Source organism: Microtus ochrogaster, linkage group LG5 (genome assembly GCF_000317375.1).
Source record: "Microtus ochrogaster isolate Prairie Vole_2 linkage group LG5, MicOch1.0, whole genome shotgun sequence".
Lineage (NCBI taxonomy): Eukaryota > Metazoa > Chordata > Mammalia > Rodentia > Cricetidae > Microtus > Microtus ochrogaster.
In genome coordinates, this window is record NC_022031.1 from 13,470,555 (window position 1) to 13,495,332 (window position 24,778).

Below are 24,778 nucleotides of genomic sequence, written 5' to 3' on the forward strand. Positions count from 1 at the left end.
TGAATGAAGCTCAGAGGACAGCTATCAAGAGCCACTTCTCTCCTTCTAGTCTTTAGGCTTGGCAGCAAGCACCAGCACCTCCATCACCTTTGTCTGCCAGCTCTCTTTCTAGCCCTGGCACAATTATTTCAGTTATTTGAAACTTTTAAGGACCATAGAGATTGTAAAAAATGGGTTTGCAAGGTCTCTAACCTGCCAGTCCCCACATTTAAATTTGTCACTACTTGTTAGTGAAGCACCTGTTGATGGCATCAATCATACACAGTGTATCAGAAAGTAGAGTCTACTCAGTAGAAGAGAAAAACATCCTGAATGATCAGTATGGTTTACTTCTTAACTGGTTATGGAAAAACATCACATTGAAGCAAAAAAAAAAAAAAGTGATCCAGAGTCTGTGAGCTTCGTGTTTAGAGAGGGACTCTTGTGGGGGGGGCATCTGAGCTTACACTCTGGTGAATAAAGGAATGAGTTCTAGTTGGGGAGCTTGGTCCTTCAGTTGGTACTTTGGGTTTTTACATGATCTAATTGTCCTTAAAGAGGTTTGATTAAAGGTATTCTTTGGGGCTGAGGAGATAGCCCAGCAGTAAAGTCTTTGTTCCACAAGCTGGAGAACATGAATTAGAATTTCTGCACTCATAAAAGCTTTAGGCATGCAATGTCAAAACATAACATGGAGAAGTGACAAAGGAAGACATGATGTTGGCCTCTAATCTTCCTACATAAGTATATACACTTTATATATAGACAGACAGACAGACACACACACACATACACACACATGTCATTGTAAGAAAGGACTTTATGAGAAAAGGGTAGAATCAGGGAGTCCAGCATTTCCCTTACTCAGAAGAAAGAAGACCGGTTTTTCAAATCTCCCAGAAGAGCTGATGTGTTGGGAGTCTTGTGCCAGGATCTTTTTAGGAGGAATTCAGAGAAGAGAAGGAAGGAAAGATAGGCTAGGTGGGGCTGATCTAGGCTGTCTTCCTGTCTAATGCATTTTAGCAAGGCCACTGCGGGACTCAGGTCTCCCAGACATCCATCCTTGTCACTGGCTGGAGGAGGAGAAACCACTGAAACAGAGGCTACCCTGTATCTATGCAGATGGGTTTCAGAACCTGGCTGCATATCCCTTGTTAGATTATGTCTCTTCACTGGAGACATGGAAGGTGCCTTCTCTCATTGCCATGTCAGGAGCTAGAGCAGAGCAATCAATGAGTAGAACTGAGAAGCTGTCAGAGTGGAGTGTTCTGAAGAGGGAGCTGATTGCATTTGAAGGACAGAGAAGAGGGAAAACTCATGTCAATACCTTTGACCTGACCAGTATGGGGATGTCGCCAGTGATGACAGACCTTCCTCATGGAGGCATGGACGGAGAACAAGAAACTTCTGAGAGTCCTCTTGATCTGCTTAGTGGATTCTCATACTTGACCTAGCTACTTACTCTGAATTCTCTCCCATAGCAAGACTTATGGAAGCTTCTTTAAATTATATGGTAGAAGGAAGAGAAAGACAAGAATAATCACTGGTGTGTTAACTGATAAGGAGCTATGGATTGTCTGTGTGTTTTCAGGACTCTCTGATTCCTGTTTATTTGGAGTTGATGAATGAATAAGGAGATTATTGTATCTGCCACGATAAGATAATCTTCAGTAATCCCCCTTGCTCTGGGTTATTCTGTTCCAGGACACTAAGATCTATTGGGATTCCTGGATTACTGTTGTAAAAGCAGTTTAGGCAATTGAAGGAAGCGTTCTTGAGGTATAGCACATAGACACTTGGCTATAGGCTTCCAGAGGTCTCGAGGGTTTGGATTAGAGGACTCATATATGGTATGTTATATGTTATATAGTTTGAAATATGTAGTGATTTTCGTGACTTTGACTACTTCATAGATGATACTGTTTTCTCCAGTTTACAACAACAGCCACAAAAAAAAAACATGTCAGATTTATTATGTATAGGGTGAAATATCAGATCTACCCTTCATTTCAGGTTTGTAAACTTGCTTATGGCTGCAATTTCATTTTATTTTTTTATACTTTGTGTGTATGGGTACATGTTGACATATGTATGTATGTGGCCACACATGCCATATGTGCATACGAAGACCAGAGGAGACAATTTCCTAGAGCCAATCTTCTTCCGCCACGTGGGTCCCAGCAATTGAACCTAGATCATTGAGTTTGGCAGCCTCAGTTTACCCACTGAGCTATTTATTTCATAGGCCCATGATCTCATTCTTATTACCTGAGCGTTACTTGTTGATAGCTTGCCATGCGCTAGAGAGATCCCATCAGGTGCTGAGGAAACAGACGTAAGAGGTCTCCAGCACCTGAAGTTCACAGTTTGCTGAGAATAGTCATAGCTAGACACGAAGCTGTGCTAACCAGAATGCATTGCCCCTAATGGGGCTTTGTGGACATGTGCAGTGCTCCAGGAAAGTTCAGAGAAAGAAGGTAAAGTGAAGGAAAGGTGACAGTTGAGTCTCTGTGGTGGTCAGTCTGTCAAACAGAGAACAGAAGAGCATACAGCAGGGGTGGTATCTTGAAGGAGATCCAAGATGACTGTAAACAGACCATGTGAGCAGGAGTCCTGAAATACAGGCAGGACGCACTGCATCACAAAAGGGCGGGTGTGGGAGCCTCAGTCTTCCATGTCTTCTTCCAAGTAATTTAGCAGCCATTCCTTGAGGCGTGTGAATGGCTACAGGACTGTGAGCTGTAGGATGACTATGAAGAGACTTCTCTGTGGTGGCATTAGGAAGGGAGGGCAGAGGGTGGGGCATGAGGCAGGTGTCCTCATGGCTACTTGAGTCACCTCAGTGCGACATGATGGGGACTTGAATTGAAACAGTGCTGGAGTCCCAGATGAGGGGTGTGTGTGTGAGGGTGAGGGCCGGAGCAGCAGCTGCTTTAAAATTTGGGATGAGTGATGGAAGGGGATCTGAGACAGTTACTGGGGTGTAGCTTCTGGGTAGGGATGTCAGAGTAATGTATGCTTAGATGGGAAAAGACAATAGGATGTAGGTGTAGAAGCCAGAGTGCTTGCGCTCCCCACCACTCTGTCTTCAAAGATGTTACTTCTGTCTATCCTGAACACCCCATGTGTAAAACATGGGTCCAAAATTTTACCATTAATCATTTTCCTAGACAGATGACGCTGTTGTTTATTGAATAGAATTAAATAACAAACAAACAAACAAACAGAAGAGAAGCCAGGGAAACAGGGAGACAGCCTGTTCAGTAAAGTCCTTAAGTGCAAGAATGAAGACTTGGGTGCTATCCTACAACCCATGTAAAAAATCCAGGCATCATGGCCTGTGCTTATAATCTCAATCTTGGAGAGATGGAGCTAAGCCGGACCCTGGACTCACTGGTCAGCCTGCCTAATTTAATCAGTGAGTTCCGAGCAAATCAAAGAGCCTGTCTCACAAATAAGGTGGTCAGTGCCTGAGAAAGGATGCCCAGGGTTAACCTAGCCTTCGCCTCCACACACACACCTGAACACATATATGCACCGGTATACACATGAACATGCACACGTGTGGACAAACATACCACAGGAATACAGAAAGAAGGGCAAGGTTAGAAAAAAACATGGTGAAAATCAGAGAAAGTCATTTATTTATGCAAACACTATATGAATCCCTTCATGTGAATTATCTTTCTTAGTCTTCACAAGGCTCATATGAGGCCAAGAAGCAAACATACCCAGAAATGATAGGAAAGCTGGAGTAAGTGACTTGAAACCCCATGGTGTGACTTTCCACAGCCTGTGGCCCCCAGTTCTTGCTGCTTTCCTGTGTATACACACAGACAAGGCATGTATTTTGAGCACCAGTTTCACAGACTTACAGTGTGACAGACAATCCTAACATCCCCCTCCCCCTTGTTCTCTATGTAAGCACCGTGTTGGATGCAGCTGTTGGGATGATAATCTTCTCAGGAATTATGACCCAGAAGTTGAAAAGCAGATCTAGAACTAGGGAAGAATGAAAGAGGGTCCCGTGGATTCTATCCTCAGAATTGTGATTGCCCAAGGGAGATAATTCTGCAGACATTGCCTACTTTGCTCTTGGCCTCTTTTCATTCTTTGAGAAGGGGAGTGGAAGAACCTTGGCCCTAAACGTGGCCTGGACAAGTGTCAGTCAGCCCTTATAGTCTAAGTGTAATCTCGCCAATACCTCCCTTCTAGCAATAACAGCTTTTAACAAATCTCCCCACAGGGAGGCTAGGGATTGGCTTTCCATGACTGTTCCTGCATCGGGCAAGGGCATGGGGACCAAGCAGGCATTTAGTAAGTACCCAAAGTTAGGGGGACATGAACCAGGTTGTCCTGCTTTTTCTTTCATGTAGATTCTGTCCCTCTTAAGGTGACACCCAGGGTGGAAATCTGGCAGAGTGAAAGGCTAGAACGTGTCCAGACCTCTTTGTAGTTCCTGGGTTAGGTCTCATCATGAATGGACAAAGATAACCCATCTTTCCTGAGATTCTAATCATAATCTCCCACCCTTCTCCCAAGTGCCCACTGGGAAATGAAGTGTGGGACGCATAAACGAGAAAGCATATGATTCTCTGAGTGCTTGGGACTTGACAGAGGAGCGAGAGAAATACAGCTCAGACGGGACAGTCCCGGAAGACACTGAGGAGTGGTGGAGGAAGAAAACAATCGTGTTCCAGTCTGTAATAACCGCACCAAAGCAGGGGAAGATTGGAAGGTTTAGGGGGAAGTATGTGCTCACAAAATACTGTTATATGTAGGTAAACTGTCCTACGTATAACAAAAGTCAACATCTTAAACCTTTATACTATTTTAAATTGGTTTTTGCTTTTTTTTTTTTTTAAATTTGAATGAGAGTCAAAGTACATTTCATAGAAGCCTGGTGAATTTCTGGAATATCCAGAGTCAAGAAAATCTGATTAAAAGAAATTAAGTTTCACTTGATTGCTTCTTTCAGAAAAAAATAAAATAAAATAAAACAAAACATAAGTGCTTGCTCGCGCATCCAAGGCGAATACGTGAGTCTGAGAGAACAGGAACACGCAGAGCAGCCCTGGGAACAAACGGGCTCAGCTTGCAACCTGAGACGCTCAAGATAGTTGTAGGAATGCAGCTTTACTAAACAACACTGTTACATCTACACAGGCAAAGGAGGATCGCTCCCATTCCCCTCACAGGAGAGATCGAACCAGTTTCTTGTTAATTCAGGTTGAGGTTTGCATTCCTGATGCATACAGACCATAGGCCAGAGAACCTTTCGGCTTCCTTCCTCCAGTTCAGCCTGGCTTTCCCGAGGAAAGAGCGCTCCTCACAACCAAAGCCCCTTGCCAAGTATTTATGGTTGTATTTATAAGTATTTATGACTGGATTTTTAAGAGTCTATTTAAAATTAGAACCACTCAATCAATGCCTATGTGTAAAAGGGGCTTATTTTATTTTACGTGTATGGGTGTATTGCCTGCACATGTCTATACCACATGTGTACATTGCTTGAGGAGGTCATGAGGCATTGGGTCCTCTAGAAACTGAGCTTACAGATGGTTGTTAACCAACATGTGGGTGGGTGCTAGGGATCAAAGCCGGATCCTCTGGAAGAGCAGTTGGTGCTCTGATCTGATCAGCCATCTCTCCAGCCCTCTTTGACTTCCTATTAGGAAGACCATAGGAAATCACCATGTCTGTAGATCACAGAGGTCAAATACCTGCAGCTTTCTGTGGTGGTGCTGTCGTTTGTGACATGCCAGTGTTTTTCACATGTTTGGTGTTCTCCTCGGGTTCCTAGCATCACTGTGTTTTCTTTTTCCTCAGCTCTCGGGAGCAGCAGCTTTAGCCCAAGACCAGCTCACCCATTCTCTCCACCACAGATTTATCCTTCCAAGTAAGATGTATTTTCTCTTAATCAATACATGACTTTTCTAAGTAGACTTTACCTTGTTCCAAGTCATGTCTGTGCCCATGTTTTGTCTTAATTTAAGCAAACGTGAATTTTGTAGAAGGTTATTAAACACACACATATTATACAAATTGATTCTTAGCACCTCCTAGCAGCACTGAAGTATTTGGAAGTGCCTTATCGATGCTAGTGAGAAGTCTGACGTAAGATGCACTCTTTAGCTGGAATTTGTGATGTAGTTGTTCATTTGACCTTGCATGTTTCCATCTAATGCATGGGCTTTCTATTTTCTGTCATTCCTGACAAATAGCAGACCATACCCACATATTCTCCCTACCCCTTCCTCACAAACTATGGCTGCATATGGGCAAACACAGTTCACCACAGGAATGCAACAAGCCACAGCCTACGCCACGTACCCACAGCCGGGACAGCCCTATGGAATTTCCTCCTATGGTGAGTCGCTGGACCGTTCGTCCTTCTTGTGGTGTCTTCTGATGGACCTGTGTTGTGTGTTTGAGTAGTACTTCAAGTGTGTTGCTGTTGGTCTCCTTCAGAAATTGTCATTACCCTCTTGCTTTCAATTCTGTGTAATTCTTGCTAGTGAGCTTTGTAAGGGCAGTGAACTCTTACCTTGAGGTCAGAGGTGGTGAACAGGTTGCCTGGGTTGTAAGGCCCCTTGTTCTCCTTCCTCTCTGCTTATATCTGAATTTGGCATCAGAGCACTTGACTCTGGAATCCAAAGTATTTCTGTGCATATTTGTGATAAAATTTCTATGAATGAAGTCTTTTGGTGTAAAGATCCATTTCCTGTTTATCAGATGCCTAGCTGTGATTAGGGAAGTACATGCAGAATTCAACAAACTCTTGCCCTGAAACTAGGGGTGGTTACCTGATCAAATTCCCTCATTATCACCCATTAGGAAAAATGATCTATATATCGCCTCCTGGACCGCCCTTTGAAGGTGCGGATCAGGAAGCATTTGAAGCTCACGTGCTATTTGTTCCTTCCCACCTGGAGATTATCTTTATCTTGGTGTAATTTAACCTAATTGTGATGGGCTCAATACCTGTAAATTAAAAAGAAAGCGAGCCAAATCCCAAGGTTCTGTTTACAAAAGACTACAAATTTCAAAATACATTTTTTTTCAGTTGAGTTGTGATTGCATTTTTTCAACCAATTAAATTGAAGTATACAAATATGGGGCATTTTATTAAGAACCAAACCAGAGAACAATCACAAAAAGTATATGAGTATTTGTAGGAAAAGACTAGAATAGGTCCTTCTGTAGGTGATATCATTTTGCCAACTGTTACATTAGTCTTTTGTTGGTATAATTTTTGTGTTGTATACTTTCCAGTCAACACTGACAACATTGTTGTTTTGTTGAAGTTTTTCCACTGCCCATTAGAAGCTAGATAACTTTCGTCTTTACTGCTGTCTCTTGACCTTAAGAAATTTGATTCTCTATTAGTTTATTTTAAAACACATAGAAATAAAGTCTAACTTACATATAACACCAGCTTCTGAAGTTTTATTTCAAAACTATCAGAACTAAATGCCACTTTCTCTAAGGAAGTGTTACCCCAGATTTCTACATAGTACTGTGAAAATGGCGGTGGGGGGGGGGATAGGCATAGATTTTCAAAGTGAGAATAGCAGAGAGAATAAAAACAAATTTGTTAGAGCTTAGATTAGACCAATCACTCATCTGCTCACAGGTTTCTAGGAAAGCGAGTTTTCTGCCTGGGGGTAGACGTTTTGGAGACAGGATGGCTCTGGGGGCTTTCCACCTCTTCGCACTTCTCCCCATCACTGCAGTTCCCATCCTGCACCTCTAAGGTGGTCTAGTCAAGGCTGGAGGGAGGTCAGGATGCCCGTGGGTGGAGGAAGACAAGGGGGGAAGTCCCTACTGGTGACACATGGAAATCAAGGGAGTTTCTAGAACTCTCCAGCCACCTGCCTAGGGCAGGTGAGCTCCCAGGGATCATTCACAGGTTTGAGGTGTTCATTGGCAAAATTGCCTGTGCATAACACATCACATTGTTTTTACATGTTAAGACTGTGTTAAGTTTTCAATGTTAAGGTCGTTGTGAGGTATTCAGAAATACTCAAGAAATTAAAGTAGACGTTCTCAGCCAAATCAGATTCTTCCACTGCCTTAGGATAATAACCTAACTTCATTCTACCCATGAAATTCCCCTAAAATGGAAATAAGCAGCAAGACTACTGTGTATCCTAGATCTAAAAGATATAATTTATCTCCACTGAAAACCAAGATTATTGAAAAATGTGAATTCTCTTGGCAGGACCGTTTCTGTGTTCCCTCTTGTGGGAATGAGGGTCCGTTGTCCATTTTTATGACTGTCTTTAATTACAATTGAGAAAGGTGGCCTACCTTAGTTTTGCCAAGTTACAGTCTGAAATTAGTATACCAGCCTGATGCTTTGAGAAATATTTGAGGACCACAAATAATTTTGCTGTAATCCTATAAAGCATAAACTTGCATTTACATGATAATATAATTTCAAATGTATTTTAGCCTGAATTTAGGAGAATCACACTTGAATACTTGAAAATAAGTAATGGTGAACAGGGTGCCCCTGGCCACTTACACAGGTGTATAGATCACTCTGCTGTTTTAGAGGCTCCAATTCTTTGACATTCTACTTTCTTAATACTGCCCTTACAGAAAGATCTAGATCCTCGGGAGAAGGCTCCTCATTGTTTGTATCCTGCATTGCTTCCTTTGACTTCAAAGTACCTGGGGAAAAACGATGAAAATCCTAGAGTCTCAGAGTAATCAGGTCTCAGCAGGAAAGAAGACAGTAGTGACTTGGGAACAATGTGTCTCTTCCTTTATTATGATTATTTCTGACTATGACAGAATGACCTACTCTAGTAAAATAACAAAATGAATTATGGAAATGATACCTCTAGAGTTCTGCTTTCTAGAAAGTTGAATGCAGGAAAACCAGAGCAACTCATGTGAATAAACATTCAAGTCTAGACTTTTTAAAAGAAAAATTGAGCTTGTGGTTTATGGCATTCAGCGGTAAACATCCATACCCCGTATTCCTGAAGACAAGATGGGGTGTCTTTGTGACCAGGCAGTTGTGGCTGTGTGTGGTTGTTTATATTTACCAGCTTCTGAAAACGAACAGATAGATCAGCTGTCACTAACTGATTTAGGTGCATTGTGGGCAGGCATCAAGACGGAAGGTGGATTGTCACAGTCTCAGTCACCTGGACAGACAGGATTTCTCAGCTATGGCACAAGCTTTGGTACCCCTCAACCTGGACAGGCGCCATACAGCTACCAGATGCAAGGTTTGTATACAACCTCTCTTTGCTGCTTTTGTACAACGGTTGGCTGTTAACTTCTAAAGCAAGCGTGGTGTTCTCTCAGCTGCATGTTGATGAGGCAAGTGGCCTGGGCTCCGAGGCAGGTCAACAACACATTTCACATTAGATTCTTCACCTGCTGCCCTCTGGATCAGGATTTCCATATTTACGTGAAAGAATTAGATGGAATGATCTATAAGGGTGATATTTCAAATGCCCTAGCTTTGTCTTTGACGCTCAAGTTTCTGCCTTTGTTGTCTGTTACCAGTTAGGAAAAGAGAGTGAAAAGGAAGCGAAGTCAGCTCTGAGAGGCTGTAATGCGGTGTGTAGGAGCTCCTGGATATGGTGTAACCACCTCACTTTCCTACGAGGGAGCTTTGGTTTCTTCATTTCAGTGATGGGTGGTATTGGGAGATGATACATCCTGCTCCCCAAATAGAGCATGTGATGTCTATTGTTCAATGATCTACCAAAGACTAAATCAAATTTACACAAAGCCAATTGTAGCTACCCCACGAAGCCTCAAGATAATGCTTCTGAGAACCAGTGGGTCTCTGAAACTGCAGATCAAACATGGCATAGGTGCGATTCAGACACTGTGGGGTGTCATCAAAGCCTTTTCTAGACTACGCTGATACTACCTGTAATTAGCAGATTGTTACCAGGCAAATACATCTGTAAATTTCTGGAGAGTAAATTTCACATAATTAAATATTTTTCTGAGGCTTGTTTTTGTTTTGTTTTGTTTTGTTTTATTAACTAAACATCAGCTTCACAAATGATTTTTGATTTTCTAAGAGGCAAAAATAATTACATTGACTCCTCGGTCTTCTTGGCTGAAGGAACTCCTTTTATGATTTTCATTTCTTATGTTTATTATGTGGTTATTCTGCTATTTGTTGAAGATAAGTTAGAAAATATAAAGAAATGCCAAAATAACTTCAATTATATACTCCTTATAATTCTCACCTTTCTTTTCTATGTACATACACCATAGACAATTATATTGCACAATATTGTTTGGTCATGTGCCTATTTTAAGTAAGGACTATATTTTAAAAATCTTTCTACATCAATGTTGTTTTCTAAAATATCATTGTAGTGGCTGTATGGTATTCAGGGGTATTTATGTATGGTATTTATCTACTTCCTTGTTTGTTATTGGACATTTACAACAATGTCACTCATATCTTATCTGTATTTTTAATTGTTTCTCCTGATGAGTACAATTGTGGGATTTCTAGACAAATTCTTTTATACTTTCTAAGAATTTCTTATGTATTTACATGTGTAAGGATGCACTAGAGGGAGAACACAGTGCACATGTTGGTGTTTGATATTAACTTTGTTATTTTTATATGTTTTTTAAAACTAAGGAGATAAAATTATTTTCTTTTACTCACTGGTATTATTCATCTTTTTTCAGTGATTTATTATATTGAGGTTCTTCAACTTTGTATACTATTTCATAAACTTGTTTTTAGTTTACGACTTTTCTGTTTAGCTTTTACCACACATCAAGTTAAAATTCTGTATGTCAAGATCCACTGATTTTTTTTCACATTTGTTTTTGCATTTGGTATAAAGAAGGCTTGAATTGAAAAGTTTTGCTACGTTTAATGGGTACAGCATAAAACAGTCTTATAGGAGACAGGATTTATTGGTAGAAGGAAGCTACTTATATGCTGGATACCAACACTTTTGAGCTGTCTTGGAAGAGGTTTTGCACATGCTGAATTTCAATTGAGTAGAGACATAGGAGAAGCAAGAGGTGATGGAGACTCTTCCTTGATGAGTTTCACAGGCCTGGAGCAATGGAAGACATCATACAGCAAAGATCTATTGGCTCACAGGCTCTTGTCAGAGGGACAACCAAATACATTAAGCCACTGTGGATACCTCGAGACTATGAGGGAAATAAGCAGGTACTGTGGGGGTTCCATTGCCCACCAGGCATCTAAGCCTGATGGAGCGGATGCAGTGGCAAAAGAGAGGAGACAAATGGACTGCCTTCTGAGCGGAGAAAGGCAATGCAAGCTCCTAGCAAATTCTGTGTTAAGACAAATGATTCTTTTAAAAAATATATTTGATTGCATGTGGGTGGGTGTGTTGCCTGCACGGTGCCCACAGGGATCAGCAAAAAGTGTTAGGTCCCCTGGAACTGTGAGTCACCATGTGGGCTGGGTCCTCTGCAGAGTAACAAATGCTCTCGACTGTTGAGTCCTCTCTTTGGCCCAGCACAAATGGTCCTAGAACACGAGTCTTGGCAATCTTTACATGTCACTCTTCTAGACCTGTTCCCTTAACTGCGATTTCCTTCATTGTCAATCTCTAAAGGGTTCGGGCAAGGAAGCCTGGCTGTGCACCTAGATATTTTAAGAGCTAGAGATTGAACATTTTCTTCCAACATGCTTGAGAAACAAAATATTTGTTCTTTCAGATGGTCTGGGATTTTAGGATATTTTCATTCACACGCACAGATGTGGAGAGAGATTGATCTTAGGGATGAGAAAACACACATGCTTAGACCGGAAATTTAGGATGTTTACATGCATGTGAAACTTAAGGTCCAGGGATCTGCCTGTCCCTGTGGCCATGAGCACTGGGATTTTTCCATGTCAGGGATCATAACTCAGGTCTGTATGCTCGTGCAGCATTCTGAAGCTACTGAGCCCTCTCAACCACTTCCAAGAGTCTCAACCATTAAATGGAGTGTGAAAACTGCCATTATCCGGGAACTTTGGAAGGCTCCTTACGTACTCTGTTGACTTTGAAATGCCTTTTATGGTTTCTTTCTTTCTTTTTTTGATGATCTTTGACATATAGCTTTACCATGTAGCCCTGGCTGGCCTCAGACTTGTCATTTGGCCAGGCTATTCCTGAATTCCTAATCCTCCTGCCTCAGTCTGCCAAGTGCTGGGCTTACAGGCATGTGTCAGCAGAACAAGACAAAGTGTCTTCTCAATACATCTTTTTTTAAGATTAAAAAACTATTTATGTGTCTAGGTGTATGTCTGTGTGATGGTATGCTTGTATGTCTGGGGTAATGTCTGTGTAAGGGTATATATGTATGTGGGGGGTAATGTCTGTGTGAGAGTATGTAAGTATATGGGATAATATCTGTGTGAGGGTATGTATGTATGTGTGTGTGTGCAAGGGAGTATGCACATGTGTGTGTGAGAGAGAAGGGGGTGTTTGTATAAGGGTTTGTACATATATGGGGAGTACCCGAGGAATCCAGAAGAAAGCACCAGGAACCCTGGAGCTAGAGTTACAGGTGGTTGGGAGCTTCCTAACATGGGTGCTTGGAACTGAACTCTGGCCGTCTGCAGAGCAGTGGTTGCTCTCAACCACCAAGTCTTCTCTGCAGTCCCCAGTACGTACATGTCTTTTAGTGTGTGTGTGTGTGTGTGTGTGTGTGTGTGTGTGTGTGTGCGCGCGCGCGTATGTGTGTGTTAACCATCTATAAAATGACCTTCAAAATTTCTCAACTTGTATTAATTTATAATGAATAACATTGTTCCTTTGTTTAATTTCTTTTGGGGCTGTGGTATAGACTGGATATTGCCCAGAGTGGGCAAGACCTCAGGTTTAATTCCCAAATGGAACAAAAATATAACTACTAGCTAAAAGACAGGTCAGAGTGTAGTTTAGCAATCCAGGGTATTTTTTTTTCTAGTGTTCTCCATCAAAAAGGAGGAGCTTTTCAATCATTAAAATAAAGGATGGGTGCTCAAAGTTAGCTGCTAGGGTGTCATTGTCGCCAGGAGAAACACTTGGGCTGTTCAGATAACTCCTGTCGGCTGAAGGGTAGTACATGCCAAGGAACTTGGAGAGAGCAGGTGCCCATCACTTCTCCCAGCACCTCCAGACTCAGAGGGATAGCATAAGAATGGAGTTAGAGCTTTGACCCTGGGAACAGAATATAGTTCTGGAGCTAGGCAGCTTCTTCCTGGTCTGGCCCTGCCATCTACCTCCATTCCCTATCTCACGCACATAGGAGGTGGCACCCCACCTCTCCTGGGCACAAAGAGAGGTAGAATTAAGGTTTTATGTACACATTATTTTCACCCACATGGAGTCTATTGTGAAATGTCCCGTGGTGATTTAACTTACTATTTCCTCTGTGGTGGTGATCAAGTGATCAGTATTTTAATTATGATGATGATGATGTTCCAAGGTTTGTGATAATTCCAGTTTAGGAAGCATTACCTATCTTATTTTCCAAAGGAGTAGGGTGTTTATGTGTTTTTTTATGTGTAATATAAATATATATATGTAACATATTTCTACATATGTATATGTGTATGAAGTATGATTAATGTTTCCTGTATATAACAAAATATATTTTAATATTAACCTCCCAAAATTCCAATAACCCAATAACCAGAAAGCACAGAAAAGGAAAGAAATTTAAAAAACAGAGATAAATCTAAGTAACGTTTTAAGAGAAGGGAAAATTACTGCTATGAAGAATCAGGGATTTTTGTACATAATACAAAAGGGTGCAGGGAGTGGGTGAGTAAAAGTGACTGAGAGCAACTTGGAATAGATGAAAGGTTGAATTGGTGACAGTGGCGGTGGGTGTTGGGGAGTGAGACCAGCAGGAAGCAGAAGAGCTGTTGGCAAAGAAATAACCAGATTTCCAGGTGTGCTTGACTCGTATTTCCACTTGGAGACCAAGGGATAAGTGAGAGGAAACAAAGAGAAGGTGACAGTCATTTAAACATCAGATCGTTCATAGTTCAGAAGCTTATAATCCTAAGACTCAGCCTCATGCTGAGGCAGGAGGATTGCCTCGTGTTCTAGGCTACAAAGTACCAAGACTCGTTGTATCCTATCCTGTCCCGTCCCGTCCCGTCCTATCCTGTCCTATATCACATCATATTGAGACTCACTGTGAAATAAACAAAGGAAAAAGGAGTTCAGGAAGAAAGTGGGGGTTAACATGCTCTACTACCTGAAAAACTTTAATGGTCACATGTAGACGGGCCTCTGGGACAGGAGAGGTAGAAGAGAAAGGAGAGAGACAGAGAGGGAGAGAAAGGACAGAGAGACAGGCAGAGAAGCAGAAAGAGAGAGAAAGGAAGAGACGGGAGGTGGGCTTTTCTTTTAAAGGGGAACCTAGGGAACGTGCACAGCAAGCGCTCTTAGTGGCTGCTTCTGAGGGCCTGTCCCCACCAGGACCTCAAGGGCAGGCCAGTACAGATGCCTAAATACTAACACCCAGTCACTTAGAAACTGGAGATGTCCTGCTAAACCTTTCCACAGCAAGGTATTTGCTCTAGAAATGGCATTTTCCAAGAGGAATCCGTATCAAAGATACAGTTTTGAGGAAAATACACATTAAATCTTAAAAAAGAAAATCTATTAAAGTTTTTGAGCACTGTGCTTCCTGACTCAATAACACAGTTAGGTTATGGTTGGAACGCAGCCTTATTTTTAATTTTCCCCTTAATTGCTTCAATTTCTTTGTCTGTCACCTCATACTTATTTCTAAGTTCTTGACTTTTTTTTAACATCTTTTTTTTCTAAGTTTCTTTTTTAAAAAGTAACATTCCATTTCAGCTCTTTGGGCATTTTATGTTATTTCAAGTGTTGAAAATTACACGGAAATCCCTTGAAATCTAGGTTTAGCAATAATTTGTGACCTTTACCAATTTTATTGTCTGTATGAGTTGTTTTTAGTTAAAATATATAGAACTATATCAGGAAAGATGAATGGATTACAGCCTTTATTACCAAAGTAAAAACTTTTCTTTGAAAATAAACGGGAAGAAAAAGGGAAACTGGGCCCATTAAGATCTGTCTTCTGTGAAGGAGGAGGCCTTGCGTTTCAATAGCCCATCTGGCTTTCTGAGGTTTCCCCCAGGATCCGCTCTAACCATAGAAATCATACCTGATGATGGACGTAGCCCATGGCAAAAAGGCCAGAGAAAGAAAGTAAATGGAGATCTGTGGAAATCCACAAGGGACAGACGGCGTCCTGCTTCCTGAATAGATGCTGGAAAACACTAAACCATGGGCAGTACAGACAGACCCCAGCGGGTTCCAGCATTCTCATGCCGCCTGGGATTCCAGTTTTCATGTGAGCCCTTGTTCTCTGTGAAGCAGGCCTCTGACCTATATGTTGCTTTCTTTTTCTTTTTGAAACCTTTTAAAGTTAGAGATAGACAAAATTCTCTAGGTGAAATCACACACAAACAGAAGTAAACATAGGCTGTGTTCTTGTTAACTAAGAGAAAGTAACAGAGACATTTTATTGCAAGCCTTTTTGAGGGATGGTGTGTTTTAAAGGTCCAGTTGCTTTGTACCTATGAGACCAGGGGATCCAGACAGGGTCTCCCAGGAGGACTGTTTCTTGTTTGCTATGGTGACAAAGTTCCACCCATTCTCTGTAGGAACCTCTGAAAATGGCAAGAGAAAATCAGATCTTTGGGATATACTATCCCTAGGTGACTTTTGTCATTTGCCAGTCTAATAAAACAGTAACAGTGAAGTCTTTTAGTAATGAATCGGTTTGATTCCAAATTTATCTATTAAATATCATACATGTCATTTTCTCTACTCTTGGTGTACATATGACTTTTTTTTGTATAAACCACAATTAATCCCAACATTTTGAGTATCTGAGACCCTGTCACCTTTATTGATTCAGAAAATCTGTAAGAGTTTGCCTGGTAAATTAGAAAACACTAAACCAGAACATAGTGATAATGGCTATTCTCCATCCTCTGCGGTTGCTGTGTGAGATGGATATCCTGTGCATTTGGTGAGAGGGAGGTGCTGCGGGAGATAACTTTGGAAATAACTCAGGATAAAAAATAAAAACACAAAAATTTAAATTCACTATAAATATATAGGATGTAGGGAAGGGTAGCCTTAAGCAAAATCAAACAAGGCTAAAAGACATCACACCATCTGACTTCAGAATATACTACAGAGCTATAATGACCAGAACCGCATGGTATTGGCATCAAGACAAATACCAGTGAAACAGAACAGAAGTACACAATCAATTAATTTTCAGCAAAGGTGATAAGAATACATGTTAGAAAAGGATAGCCTTTCCCCACAGTAAGTGCTATGGGAGACGTCCATTCACATGTAAAAGAATGAAGCTATGTTCCCTTCTCTCTCACTATGTACAATAAACAAAAAGGGATAAATAAGTTACTATTGCATTCTGGATCTGAAGCCTTTCATATGCAAACAGAACGTATTTTCATCAATACACTTGTAATATGCCATCAGCATGTAACTTCACAGAGTGAATAATCTTTTAGGCATTTGTCTGTACCATAAGGTTGGTATTTTGCTATGCTGCCAGTAGCTGATACTGCAAATTCTGGCCTTTGCATGATCATGCATTCCCACAAACTCCCCCACACACTTCGAGCATGCATTCACATTACACAGAAATATACATGCAAAGAAAATATAGCAAATGAATTTAAGGACTCAGCCTCATGGTGCAAAGACTTGAAAGAACGTGCTCAAAGCTGGTCTAGGGAAGAGATACACTGTGATATTAGTAAGCCAGGATTCCCAGAACATTCAGTACACATAGGAAGAGTCAAAGAATGTAATTGGAAAGATAAGGATTGTCTAGGCCTTTAAGAATAGAAAAAATGAATGATTGGGAAAAGCATTAATTGAAGGAAACAGGCCCCAGTGAGATTTCAGAACAGTTTTGACCACATTATAAATAATTAACATAGTGGGCCAAACATGGAGGCCTTGAGAACTGTCTTAGATAAAATATATCTTATCACCTCATCCCAACTCTCTACCCTAAAGCCCAGTCCTCATCTCAAAGCCGAGATACACTTGTACACCCTTACATTTACTAAATAGCTCCCTTATTCGTCCCTATCTTTGGAAGGAGAATCATAGCATTTTGTGAGTCCTGCTTAACCAATGTTGACATGTTGAACCTTAGGATTCTAGGATTTTCCCAATGCCATTTCTTTTCCTGTGTTTTTCTTTTCTATGAAATGATCAAGGAACTCTCACCGTACACCTTCAACTTGGCTTCTCACTTCCCTATTAAGCTTTTTTTCACTGTCATCCCTTCTATGGATGGTAAAATGACCCCCTGCTCTTTCTGAGAAGTGCTACGATTCTGTTCCAGTCTTCTCAGTGGCTTCAAGTTCAAGATCAGGCAGCCCCCTATCAAGGCTTCTGGTGTCTCCTCCGGCCTCTGGCAATGCTGACCCATACTTTCCTCCATTGTCCTCATGAGTTTGTGGAATTGGTAAAGATGTGTTGATGGAATAAAATTTTGTTTTGTGATAAGAGATGTAATCTACCTATTCCATAAACAGTCTCAACCTTACAAGGAGGCCAACAGACAGAAAAATGTGTGTTCTTTACAAATTTTCTGAAAGAAAAGACATTTTCCAGTGATTCTGAGCTAGGAAGGAGTCTCCTCTGCATGACAAAGAAAGTATGGCTTTTCAAAGTAACAAACTCCTTTAGAAGATACAATTTTCTTAAACTATTCAGTAGAAGGTGCTTACCACCCCCCCATCCTCCTAAAGTGTAACTTCACTAGAAGTCACTGCAAAGTCACTCGAGCTACCTTCTGCCAAACTTCTCAACTACAGTGGGTTCTAAGGACGGATTCTTTCCTCCTTGGGTGACTCTCGTGATTTTATGTGAAATAAAAACATAGAACATGTCAGCATAGGACACTTCTGATGCATTTCACTTGTGTAGACGTTATGTGAACTCCAGTGGGTAGGACTGATATGAAGTCTGCAGAGCAGCTCTCATCATGGGGCTTCCTGCTCTTTGTGATCTGTTGCTCAGTTCAGAAAGAGCTGGACTCTGTACAGGCTGGTCTGATGGCTCAGCGGGCATAGATGCTTGCCATCAACCTTGACCTGCATTACATCCTTGGATCCACCTGGCAGAAGATAACCACATATGCGCTATGGCACCCAGGTGTGCACATATGAACACATGATGAATATATACTTACATAAATATTAAAAAAATTGAAAGGACTCACCAAGCCCACACAGGTTCTGCCAATGCTTGAAGAGTATGATTGCTTGCTTTGTGCACAAAGACAGCTTTTCTTGGTTGCATGTTTTTGAAGGAGTTCTTAGATCATCTAGTGAATTTGGTGCTGAAACACGGTAGTAAAACTGAGGCTCTCTGGGGTTATGGAAACATACAAGCTTTGAAATTAGACACATTAGTTACCCCAACTGCTGGGATTCTTGGATCTGGGGAGGATCTCAGACAGACACCTTTCATCAGGGTCTCCTGATCACTCAGAGGTCATCATCAACTCTATCTTGATTGTGTGCATTCAAATATATAAGAAAATGCTCTTGCCACTCTAATAGTCAATACATGTGGACACAAAGGAGATGTGGACATGGTTAGAACTGAATGGCTTGGTGAGGGGGAGCCACGCCTCTTAGAACTCGAGGTGTTTGCTAGCTCCCCCAAGGGCGTGTCTGGAAGGGGTGAGCAGGAGTGTGTGCGGGATGAGTGCTCTGAGGATTTGGGGTGCCACATTTGATTTGTCACTTAGGCAGCTCACCATGGGTGATTTTCAGTGAATTTCCAATCCCCATAAATCAGGACAAAAAGGTGACCAGACTTTAAAGCCAGGCAGGCCTCTGTTCGAAAATTACCTTGACCCCACGCAAACTGTAGTACCTTATCCTAATGATCATTATTTTATCTGAAAAATTAAAATATTCACCCCACCTATGATATCAAGTTATGGGCTAGAAAAATAGCTCAGCAGTAAAGGCATTTGCTGCCAAGCCTGACAACCTGAGTTCAATTCCTGAGTCCCACATAATGGAAAGAAAGAACAGACTCTCACAGATTATTCTCTGATGTTTATCATACACATACACACACATGCACACACATGCACACACATGCACACACATGCACACACATGCACACACATGCACACACATACACATGGATGCATATATACACACACAAGCACATATAACACACACACACACACATTCTAAATGTAATAAAAATATCCATGGGCATAACCTTTCATATACCCCCATCTCACAAAGGATTAACAAGTGGAATTAGTTCTTATTTGTTTATAGGTGAATTAGTAGACAATAGACATTATTAAAATACTGATAGTAAGTCACAGGTGAGATCATACACATATACATATATGCACGTTACAAAGACAGACTCATTAATAGATGTTTTTTAAAAAGGTAGGTAGAGAAGAATGATCCAGGCTTATACAGACAGAGGCGGGAGGAGAGAGGGGGCTTTCTGAGGAAGTTGGTTTCCAGACCGTGTGAAATGAAGGCCAGTATTTGATCACAGAAAAGAGGAGTGGTGTGGAAGGTATTCGAGAAACAGCATGCTGGCTCACTAGTTAGGCTGGAATGGGCATCTGGGGTGTGGGACTGGGGCTGCTAGGAAGAGATCAAACAAGTGCAGAAGATAAATAGGGATCGGACCAGCTAAGGTCTAATAAACAAGCCCCATAAGGAGCTGGACTTTATACTGAGGGCAACAGGGAGCCACTAAGAGTTACTTTCCAGGTGGGGGGTGGTGACGGGATCTGGCATGCTCGTTAGAGGAAGAGCCTGCTGCTTGCACAGGACAGCAGGAGAGTGCTGGACCAATGAGGAGAGGCTAGCGGAGAAGACAGTGACTGACAGCGAGTGTTAGCAGCCTGGACTGTCAGCATCCCTGTTTGCCCCAGTTCTGTGGGAAGCCAGCACCGAGATCTCGCTCCTGATAAAGTGAATATGGCCTGAGCGCCAGTCTCTAGGAGGTACACCTCTCCCTGAGCCAAGTGAGAGCCTTTTGGAAGTTGCATTAAGTCCTTGAGGCCACTGGGGTGCCATTAAACTTCTGCTTCGGCACACTGAGTGGAACGGAATCTCAGCCTGTAAATGAGTATAACTGATGTTGGCTTCGAGCTAGTGCACAGTCCTAGAAACAGCATACGTCTGGAAAGTCACTTGGGTACCATTTGGAGCAGTGAACTGTGATTTACTTGGCCCTACCCTAGTGGCCTGTATGTGCCAATATAGCTTCCATGGTCTTTTCTACGTTGTTCCAGGGAATAACTTATGGAATGAAAATATCCATTTAAAAATATATTTTCTATATCTTATTCATTTTCTTGGTGAATGGGGATTATGGAGGTCAGTATTTATTGCCCAAAATGTGTCATTTATCTGAAAGTAGCAAGTCATAACCTAAAAATGTACAGTTTAAATTAAAGTTACAGGTCATAACCCAACGTATTTTTTCTTATTGACTGTATATAATAACTGAAGTTGAGAAAAGTGTGCTTTTATACAGAAGAAATTTAGATTTATTTCAGAGGGAATTTTTAAGTGCTTAGTATTTTTATCTTCCCTTGTATATCACTATCATTATTAATTACTTACTCTCTGATGTGCAAATATAGAAGAGATCCTACTCATGAAGTTCAGTGTTTAAAAAGCAAAGTAAGCTGGGTATGGTAGCAATCCCAGCACTTGAGAGGCAGAAACAGGTGGCTCTCTGAGTCTGAGGCCAGCCTGGTCTACATGATAAGTTCCAGCCAGCCAGGGCTATGTACAGAGACCCTGTCTCAGAAAAAAATTAAAAATAAAGAAAAATAAAGCTGATATCATCCTGATAAGTCCTGTGTGGTCACGGTCTATATTATAACCATCCTTTTATTCCCACATAATCACCAGTATGAACCCAATGCTTATGGTTTTGTGAGCATATGACTATCCTATGCAAATGAACATTAACATTGACCCCTTTGTATTGAAACCTCATTGTTTGGAGTATTACTAGTGTGAAAGAGTTCCTTGGCCAAGAGAGGTGCTCTGGACTTGGGAGAATGACTGTTTCTAAAATGTACAAGAGAAGCAGCCTCAAACACAGGTCTGTGTGATGAGTGCATTTGAAGTTACCTTGGGAAATATTTTCCTCTGTTAATAAAAGCAACCAATTCTTGAATCTAGCTGTCGAAGTTCATAGATGCTTAATGCCTAAGAAAAGAATTTCCAATATACAAAGAGATAAGTACTTTTCTCATTTGGAAAAGTCTAAAGAGGGGAAAGGTAGATGCATAAATACATTGGAGAATTTTGTAAGTGTGTGCCAGGATAAACAATAATAATGCCACTGTTCTCTATGTATGGGGGCGGTCATTGTACTTTCTGAAATACTACCTCATGTGATGTTTAAGAATCCTCTAAAGCAGGATTGGAAGAGGAGGAAATTATATTTTAGAGTAGGTAGCTGACCTTTCTAGAGTCCAGGCAGTTCTTAATTTATGCATCAAAGACTCTAATCTGGCCTGGGAGGTGGCTCTGCCCATAAGACACTTGCCTAGCAAACAGGGGTTCCCAAGTTTGGATCCCCAAAACCCACATAAAAAATTGGCAAGGTGGTATGCTCTTGTAATCCCAAGGATGATGAGATTGAAGGCCAAGATGTGGGAGACCCTCCAGCCTGCTCGGAAACTAGACCGCCCTCCTTGGCAAAGTTCCATTCAATGATACACCCTGCCTCCAACCAAAAGTGGAAGGTGCCTGAGGAATGACACTTGGGGCTATCCTCTGACCTCTGTGCACATCCCCAAATGACACCCCTACAACTATGTTTTCTGATTGTTAAGCCAAAATTTAAATGTTTAGTAGCAAGTAAATAATTGGAGAAGCAATCATTGTGTTAGTTATAAATCTACTTGCAATCAGTGAGCTCACATCGAAGACTCTCCTTAATCTGCCTGCACAGCCGCTGTCTAGCTATCCATTTGCTGTACAATGAATTCTCTCAAAATTGCTTTTATTGTTTTATCCTAGAAACAAGACAGGCTCTGAGTACAAAATTTAGAAATGTACATTGGCTTCATAGATATACCATGACCATGATTGAACTCTTCACAGATAACCTCTTAAACTTTTTTTTTTTAAAAAATAATAGTTATTATATGTGCGAATGGGTGGGTAGAGGTAAACCACAGCACACACAAGGAAGTAAAAGCCAAATCACCCAAGTCATGTCTTTCTTCTACCATGTGGTCCTGGGGACCAAGCTCTGGTCATCAGTCTTGGCAGTAAGCGCCTTTACCTGCTGAGTCACCTCTCCAGCCCAGGTTTTGTACTCCTTAACATTTTAATACTTTCTAGAGTATTTACAGATGAAATAATTAAGAGTAGTTTTGTTTTTTCATTAGAATATGAAAAAAAAAACACCTCGTGTCAACACCACCACTCAATCTTTATTCTGCAGCAGAGAGGCTCCCTTGCAGGGTGGGGCTGCTCGCCTTTGCTGTTAGATGCTCCACTGAAGAGTGGCCTTGCTGAGCTCCCTAAGTAAACTCCTTACTTTTCCCTGGAGTAAATTCTTGGCAAGGAAATTCTGTGTATTGCAGTATATAACACATCTAAACACACATACATACACACACACACACACACACACACACACACGAGTTGTTCATTTCTGAGCTTAGTCATTTTAGAAATTAAGAAATGCCTGCTAGTTAGACCATCGAAAGTCATGCTTTTGTTCGGCACAGCTCAGCAGTAGCAACTGTGAATGTCGTAAGGGAAGAACTCCATGATGTGTGTGCACACTGCCTACTGCCCATTGCTGAGCCATGCAGATAGCCGACAGAGACAGTGCGGAGCGCAACCACACCTGTGGCACATAAATCTTCCTCTTTAATCTTGGTAGGAAGAATTTCAAGTGCTGCCACATATTCTCCTATGAAATAAAATAATGAGGGGCCTGCTTAAAGGCCCGTTATAATAGCCCCATAAATAAGGACATCGGGGAGCATTTTAAGTCATTGGAAATAGGAGCACAGCTTCTGAGCTATCAAGAACCTTAAGGCTGAGCCAATATGATCACTTTATTTTACTGTAAGGAGGGAAAGCAAATATTTGTAAAAATTCACCAAGGGAAAGTAAGAAGGGACTCGTGAGAGTGGAAAGGGCTTCAGGGAAGAAAGTGCTCCAATTATATTTTGCATATTTCATGAAAAGACATGAAAAACAGTGTGTTTTGTAGACTAAAATGGAAAACTCGTTGGCTGGTATTTCCACACAAATGCATACCTTTGATCTTAGTTTCTTCTGAATTACATATGCACTCTGAAATTTAAACTTCTTTACTATAATATGGTATAATTGAAATGGTCAACCATTTTTGGAATATTTAATATTCAACTTTAAAGGTGGGTGCAACCTGTGTGAGCGCACGCGCAACTTTCAGAGGAAACATTGGATCCCCTACAGCTGCTGTTAACTGAATTTGGGTACTCAGGAGGAGCAGCAAATTCTTTACCACTGGGCCCTTTCTCCATCCCCTAAAATGGTCGAATAAAATGTTATTCATGACCGTGGATCCCAGCGCAGAAGGAGCCGGCTCCACCCCTCCCTTATGGGAATGACGTTCTCCTACGTCACTGAGCACGTCACTGAGCAAGCTGTCTTTCTGCTCTGTTCCAGGTAGCAGTTTTACCACGTCATCGGGATTATATGCAGGAAATAATTCGCTCACCAATTCCTCTGGATTTAACAGTTCACAGCAGGTAATTTAATTAGGGAATTCAACTTCTGAAACATTTCAAAATGCACAATTTTACATAAAGGAAGAGTTGTTTGTGTTAAACCGTGAGAGCTTTCTTATGCTTTTCAATCATTTCCTTTTTGCAATCTCTGCAGCCGTCATTTATGGTGAGTCTTATGGTTTGCAGATGGGTTTCATTTTGTTTGTGCTGTGTCATAGAATGGAAGTTCTGAAGGATTTCTACGTCCTTGCTTAAAGTTTGTTTGCAAGTCTGAGCTCATGAGTGAATATGTATGTGCTTATATGACGTCACAAAAGACATATAAACACAGCATTTATGATTTGAATGTGCAGTGTGGGAAATGAGCAGCAGTGCCTTGACCCTCGACTCCCCTGTGCTTTGATTTGGTAGGACTATCCGTCTTATCCCGGCTTTGGCCAGGGTCAGTATGCCCAGTATTATAACAGCTCCCCATATCCAGCGCACTACATGACCAGCAGTAACGCCAGCCCAACGACACCGTCGACCAATGCCACTTACCAACTCCAAGAACCACCTTCTGGCATCACGAGTCAGGCCGTCACAGACCCCACGGCAGGTAAGCACGTGTTTTACTTAGTCCTGGCTCGATTCTTAGGCTTACCTGCGTTATTCTGAGGTCGTCAACTCATGCAGTGGGTTGTACCCTTTTGGCAGATTTTCATAAATACTTAACTACCTTGGACTACACAATTGTGGCACCACATTTATTATTGCTTATTTGTTTGAAAATGTTAATATAAGGTATATGAACTTCTCAAACACATGGGAGGTTTTATTGATTTATTGGACAATATTCTCAATTTTCATTATATAGTATACATAGAACATAGCCTTTAGGAATATACTTAGAAATAACTACTTACTATTATTGATAACTAGATATGAGACTAATTTAACACTACACATGGAATATCCAAATAGATTTCAATATTTAGAATTTAATGTTTTT

The 24,778-nt window shown here is 41.3% G+C and overlaps 1 protein-coding gene across 10 annotated transcripts in view; it reads left to right on the forward strand.

The window, feature by feature from the left end:
- Eya1 (EYA transcriptional coactivator and phosphatase 1) overlaps positions 1-24,778 on the forward strand; it is a 144,270-nt gene that overhangs the window by 34,186 nt on the left and 85,306 nt on the right. For 4 of the 10 annotated variants that reach the window (XM_013351920.2, XM_013351921.2, XM_005361876.3 and 1 more), the window contains 5 exons: positions 5,809-5,878; positions 6,204-6,349; positions 9,087-9,224; positions 23,726-23,808; positions 24,199-24,385. In XM_013351920.2, the coding sequence (XP_013207374.1) occupies positions 5,809-5,878; positions 6,204-6,349; positions 9,087-9,224; positions 23,726-23,808; positions 24,199-24,385 (624 nt within the window). Of the gene's footprint in view, positions 1-5,808; positions 5,879-6,203; positions 6,350-9,086; positions 9,225-23,725; positions 23,809-24,198; positions 24,386-24,778 lie in introns of those variants that run through there. The other 6 variants (XM_013351919.2, XM_026786810.1, XM_005361874.3 and 3 more) reach the window with 5 other exon arrangements.